At 43.9% G+C, this 6,253-nt stretch overlaps 1 protein-coding gene across 1 annotated transcript; it reads left to right on the top strand.

The window, feature by feature from the left end:
• The first annotated feature begins 2,835 nt into the window (after window positions 1–2,835).
• Window positions 2,836–5,450, top strand: neflb (neurofilament light chain b). The gene is made up of 4 exons (XM_085293710.1): window positions 2,836–3,953; window positions 4,108–4,232; window positions 4,352–4,755; window positions 4,863–5,450. The coding sequence occupies exons 1-4, from the start codon at window positions 2,883–2,885 to the stop codon at window positions 5,054–5,056; spliced, it is 1,794 nt and encodes a 597-aa protein (XP_085149836.1). The 5' UTR covers window positions 2,836–2,882; the 3' UTR covers window positions 5,057–5,450.
• Window positions 5,451–6,253: the final 803 nt, after the last annotated feature.

The raw sequence follows: 6,253 nt of genomic DNA, 5'->3' as shown, positions 1-6,253 counted from the left end.
TGTTTGCGTCACTGGATGACATTTGCCACCCGCCAATCAGTAACGTGGTCACTGATTGGTCAATACCCAGTGGGCGTACTCTTATGACCAACGATACTGTATGATATTGGGTGACACCGTCTGGGTTCGCTTTATTACTACATCGCCGTACGCCTGCCGGAGGGGCAGCGCGACAAGGCATTTGAAGTGTCGGATATCCTGAGTTCCGACAAGGAAAAGAGCACGCCGACTGAAAGAGCATTTATTACATAGCTACACCTTACCCAAGGAATACACTAAGGTGGCCCAATTGTTGGAATTAAAAAGAATATTGTATATTATCCTAATCTGTGCAACAGAAACCCAACCTGCCAAATGCGTACTCTTGCATAGTGTTATTTTAAACTACATCGGTGACCAATCAGGAACCTCTATATATAAAATTGCAAATTAAAGTTTGGGGCAAAATCAGGTCGGTCAGAGGGATGCGCACTTGTTATTGGTTATATCTTTATTTTCCAAATGTGGATGCTCCGCGAAATAACATTATATCTTTATAATAGTGTCGTGCGTATATTTTAGTGGTTAATTAAAATGGGAAGAAATTATCCTGTTGCTGGTAATTATACTATCATTGATCATCAATCACACTAATTGAATAGACCGGTTTTCTCAGCAAGTAGCCCATTAAAAAGCCCCTCTGCGGTCTTAAAGCCTCACTGGGGCAGCAGGCTATTTAAACAGCACGATGTGCATGAGTGGCTCGTTACAATACCTGTGCCAGCTTCCTAAAAACGAATATGAACTTTTAATATGCAGAGATATGCTTATCCCCTCTTGACCAAAGTTAAAAAAACTTCATCAGAAGCTAGGCTAACAGTAGTATGTCAAGTCTGCGCAGAGGTCCATTCGTTAGTGTGTACTAGTGTCATGGTCCACAGTTAGATAGGTAAGCAAGTGCACAGATTTGGTAAAGATAACACCGAGGGATTTGGGAACATCCTATTGCAACAAATACTTTGAGCAGAAAACCAGTAGCCTTGTACCTGTTTGTTTGTACGTTTACTTGTTCTCATCAAAGTCCAAGCTATTAAATCTTCAAACAACTGTGTACAATCAGACAAAAAAATGTCTAAGCAAAATGTTGTGTTTCTCCTGCACCATTCATGCACCATTCATGCATTTAATGCATTATTAAATGCATTAATAATGGCAACATTTATTAATTAAATATTTTTTCTTGATTTGCGACACTCCAAAACTGTATGTAAACTGCAAAACTAACAGAAATACACGCAAAGTTTGTAGTGAAATACATAGCCATCTCATATTTTTTTCCAAGTACGTCTTTAGACCGGTTCTGTAGTTCGGCCTGTGCACTATAAAGCTGACTGCCCATGGATGGACGTGCATATGTTCTTGAGAATCCAATTCCCCATATTTACAAGATAAAAATGCAACCGTTTCCTGGAAAGCGTGGATGTTGCAGCATAAGCAGCACATGTGCATAACATATAAAATGTTGAAACTGAGACATGTTGTTTTATGAAAAATATCGCTTCATTTTGAATGTAACACCAACCACATACAGTCGATGAGTATTATTGAATTAATTTATAATATATATATTTATTCACCAAATATACAGTTCATATTGGCTAAATCAATTCAATTCAATTCAATTCAATTCAATTTTATTTATATAGCGCCAAATCACAACAAAAGTCGCCTCAAGGCGCTTCATAGATACAGAGAAAAACCCAACAATCATATGACCCCCTATGAGCAAGCACTTTGGCGACAGTGGGAAGGAAAAACTCCCTTTTAACAGGAAGAAACCTCCGGCAGAACCAGGCTCAGGGAGGGGCGGCCATCTGCTGCGACCGGTTGGGGTGAGAGAAGGAAGACAGGATAAAAGACATGCTGTGGAAGAGAGACAGAGGTTAATAACAGATATGATTCAATGCAGAGAGGTCTATTAACACATAGTGAGTGAGAAAGGTGACTGGAAAGGAAAAACTCAATGCATCATGGGAATCCCCCAGCAGCCTAAATCAGGAGATAACAAGGTGTAAACGTGAACGTTTGTTATACATTAGTGCTTAAATATTTATAACCCTGTTTCCATCATGGGAACTTTCCTCACGTACTAAGAACCATTCGAGTGTTTTTTTTTAAAGGCGTGGATCAGGGTCTAAATGAAGTTCTGGAAATTGAACATTGTGATCAACATTGTGACATGCATGGGAAACAATCAACCACTAGAGGGCAAACTTTTATCTATAATCATGAGAAGATCCAGTGTGTGTGTGTGTGGGGGGGGGGGGGGGGGGTTTCACCCTTTTTTCAGCACCCCAAGATGCTGAGCTGATTACCTTAGCAAACGTTTGCTGTGATAGTTGGATCATAATAGAAATTTCACTGATACCTTTTCAGACACTGCTGACAAATTGTATAAAATTATGCAAAGCAGTGGCTAAAAGATGGTTTCCCCTTTCTTCTGTAGTTTGCACAGATATGTGATAGAGAGATGAGGTCTTTGTCAGGGTTTCTGATGACGAACTGCAAGAAAACTGCAGCTTCTAGGTGTAACAGTATATCATCTTTGTCCTCACTGACCCTGTGTGTTGCAGTCCCTTGTTGCTCTTTCGTTGCTTCTCCCCCGCCTTCTCCATCCCTACACTCATCCTCACCCACCCCATCTCTTCCTTGGCTGAGACCGGCTGGCTGGCACTATTATCAATTCTTTCTGTCAGCATGCCTGCAACAAAAAAAAAAAAAAAAAAAAAAAAAAAGCTTACGTCACAGTCATTACTGGCCCTATAAAAGTCAGAGTGATGCAGATTCACTGTGCAGTCGGCCCGGCAACATTCACAGACACAGAGCAGCCCGTCTCACTAGTCATGGCTTCCGCAGGCTTTGACCCTTACTTTTCTTCTGCTTACAAGAAGAGGGGAGTTGTGCGCAGCGGAGGATATGGGACTGGTGGAGGGGGAGCAGCTAGGTCTGTCTACTCCACCCACTCTGCCCCAGTAACTTCCTATGCATCTTCACGCAGAAGTTATCCTGCATACGCCCGAGCTACTTCCAGCTACTCCACCATTCTTTCTGCTCCTGTGCTTGCACCTGCTCCTGAGCTACGCCTTGACCAAGCAGCCCAAGTCAGCTCTGAGTTCAAAGCAGTAAGGACCCAGGAGAAGGCTCAGCTGCAAGACCTGAATGACCGCTTTGCAAGCTTTATTGAGAGGGTCCATGAACTTGAGCAGCAGAACAAGTTGCTGGAGACTGAGCTCCTGCTGCTTAGGCAAAGGCAGACGGAGCCATCCAACATTCGGGCCCTGTATGAGCATGAGATCCGCCAGCTCCGCGTAGCTGTGGAAGAGGCCCGCCATGAGAAGCAAGCAGCCCAGGACCACAGGGATCAGATGGAGGATGTGCTGAGGAACCTGCAGAAACAGTATGAGGAGGAAGTGCTTGGCAGAGAGGAGGCCGAGGGCAGGCTCATGGATGCCAGGAAGGGAGCAGATGAAGCCACACTGGGCCAGGCCGAGCTTGAGAAACGAGTCGAGACCCTGCTGGAGGAGCTGACCTTCCTGAAGCGTCTCTGTGAGAGTGAGATTGCGGAGCTGCAGGCCCAAATCCAGTACAGCGCAGAGGTGTCAGTGGAGATGGAGGTTGCCAAACCGGACCTGTCTGCTGCCCTCCGTGACATCCGAGTGCAGTACGAGAAGCTGGCACAGCGCAACCTGCAGTCAGCCGAAGAATGGTTCTGCAACAAGATGAATGTCATGACAGTGGGCGCCACTCGCACCACGGAGACTGCACGCAGTGCCAAAGATGAAGTTGGAGAGTACCGCCAGTTGCTTAAAGCCAAAATGCTGGAGATTGATGCCTGCCGCGAGATGAACCAAGCTCTGGAAAACCAACTACAGGAAGTGGAGGAGAAACAGAGTGGTGAGATTGCTGCACTGCAGGTGAGGCACAGAAACAAAGGAAGTGCAGTGACCTCTGTCTCTTTCCTGTGATAAAAAAAAAAAGAAGAAGTGATCCTTTGTTATTTTCTGTTACTCAGAGGAGTCACAGAGCAGATATTTAACTTATGTACATATAACATTTCTCTTTGTACAGGATACAATATGTGAACTGGAAGAAGAGCTGAGGGCAAACAAAAATGACATGGCTCGCTACTTGAAAGATTACCAGGACCTTCTGAATGTGAAGATGGCACTGGATATCGAAATTGCTGCATACAGGTAAGTGTCTTATACATAGTGTCCCACTGTCTTATATACTGGATGGTAATTGTGGAATACACAATAAAATGGGTAATTAGGCATTTCATCTTCTTGTAATGTGTGCTTTATCCTATCAGGAAGCTTCTTGAGGGAGAAGAGAATCGTTTGAATGTGGCAGGACCGATTTCTGTCACTGGGTACTCCCAAGCCATGTTTTCTGCTCCGTCCTATGGAAGAACGCAGATCTCCATGCATTCTCAGCTGAGCTCTGCAGCTCCATACCTGCTGAGCTCCCGCCTGTATACTACATCGCTGCCCACAGAGGAGACAATATCTGCAAGCCAAGCACAGCAGGCAGAGGCTAGCCCTCCCGAAGAGGAGGAAGAAGAGCAGGTGGAAGAGGAAGAGAAAGCTGAAGAAGAAGAAAAGGAGGAAGAAGAGGCAGAGCAGGAGGAAGGGGGGGAAGAAGAGGAGGAGGAGACAGCAGAGAAGGAAGGAGAAGAAGAAGAGGGAGAGAAGGAGGAAGAGGCAGATGCAGAAGGTTAGTGTGGTAAATTTCCATGTATGCCCCTGTGCGTGTCCCTGTGTGTATGTAGTGGGAAACTAATGTGACCTTTTATCTTTCTTCACCTCATTTTCATTGTGAAGAGGCTGAAGCAGAGGATGGAGAAAAAGAAGATGAGGAGGAAGGAGGAGAGGACGGCCAGCCTGAAGATGAGGAAGATGCCGAACAGAAAGAAACAGAGGGCGATGAAGAGGGTGAGAAGGAGGAAGAAACTGTAAAAGAAGAGGAAGCAGAGGCTGAAGAGAAAAATAGGAAAACAACAGATAAAAAAGTCTAACTTTACTCATTTTAAAAACAAAGTGCTAGCCTGTAGCTAAAAGGATGTTCCAAATCCTCTGGTGCTCCTATTTGCTCTGATGTCTCATTCAAACCAAATGAAAATATCTTAAAAAAGTGCTGGTGACCTTCACCTCTGTGTGGTCGACACGAGTGAAAGCTTGTACCTGAAAGCATGTATGCACAGGTACACTCTGCAAAAGATTAAAAAAAAAATGTATTTACAAAGACAGGATGTGTCAGGAGTAGGAATTCTGCTTGGTGGAGAAATGTTTGCTGGTGCTTTACCTTAACCAAAATATGCTTATGTAACTGCCTTGTATGTGCAATAGCCTTCAAGTCCATCGTGTGCTGCATTAAACTCCAATAAAGCCTTGAAGCCTTCTTAACCAGAAGCTATCTCCTGGATTTTCATTTTTCCATACAAAAATAATTTGCAATGGTGTGTTAAATCGAGTCACATTTAGCATAAATAAAACGCATAAAAAGAAAATCATATTCAGTGTCCAAGTCCTGTGACTCACTTGCACATGTCAGGATGGAAATTTTTCCTTCCTAATTAGCCCCTGAGCTTCTTTTTCTTTCATTCAGAGTCTTAAAGCAAAATGCTACTATTGCACTAGAATGTTAATGGAGGTTAATGGAAAAGTACAGAAATGGCAGCCAGAGGGCCTTGCTTCTGTTCACCACGATAAATCAGCTCACAACTGACTGAGAGGAGGAGGGCTGCAGCAAACCAGCACGGTCAGCAAGTCTGGATCATCTTAGGTCTTATTCAGCAAAAAAAAAAAAGAAAAAGAACACACACCAGTCCACAATTAAAATGCATGAAAAACAACACACGACACAATAAATTTTCAGTGTATCGGGCAAGCATTAATCTTTTAGCTTTTCAACATGACAAAGCCAATAAAGTCTCCTTAGATTTCCAGTAACTTGTGAAACCAAAGGCTGGTGTTAACGAATTGTGTTAAGCTGGCGTTTTAGGCTTTTTAAGTCAGCAGGTCGTCCGCTGTCCCATCTGTGTTTGATCAGCGAGCTGACACCGGTGTTTTTTTCCCTGCTGCCTCACCCTCATCCACATCACTGTCCATAAATCAGGGCGCCCTGAAACCTTTATGACTCAGCTAGTCTGCTGCACCAAAGAATCTGGCAAAGTGTCAGCTCATGCAGAACAGCGAGGAGTGGAGGAAAAAGA

This window comes from Mchenga conophoros, linkage group LG12, assembly GCF_057382185.1.
Source record: "Mchenga conophoros isolate Kocher_MC1m ecotype Shallow Benthic linkage group LG12, M_conophoros_male_GT1.1, whole genome shotgun sequence".
In the NCBI taxonomy this organism is placed as follows: Eukaryota; Metazoa; Chordata; class Actinopteri; order Cichliformes; family Cichlidae; genus Mchenga; species Mchenga conophoros.
Note: the sequence above shows the minus strand (reverse complement) of the source record. Positions and strands in the feature narration are given on the sequence as shown.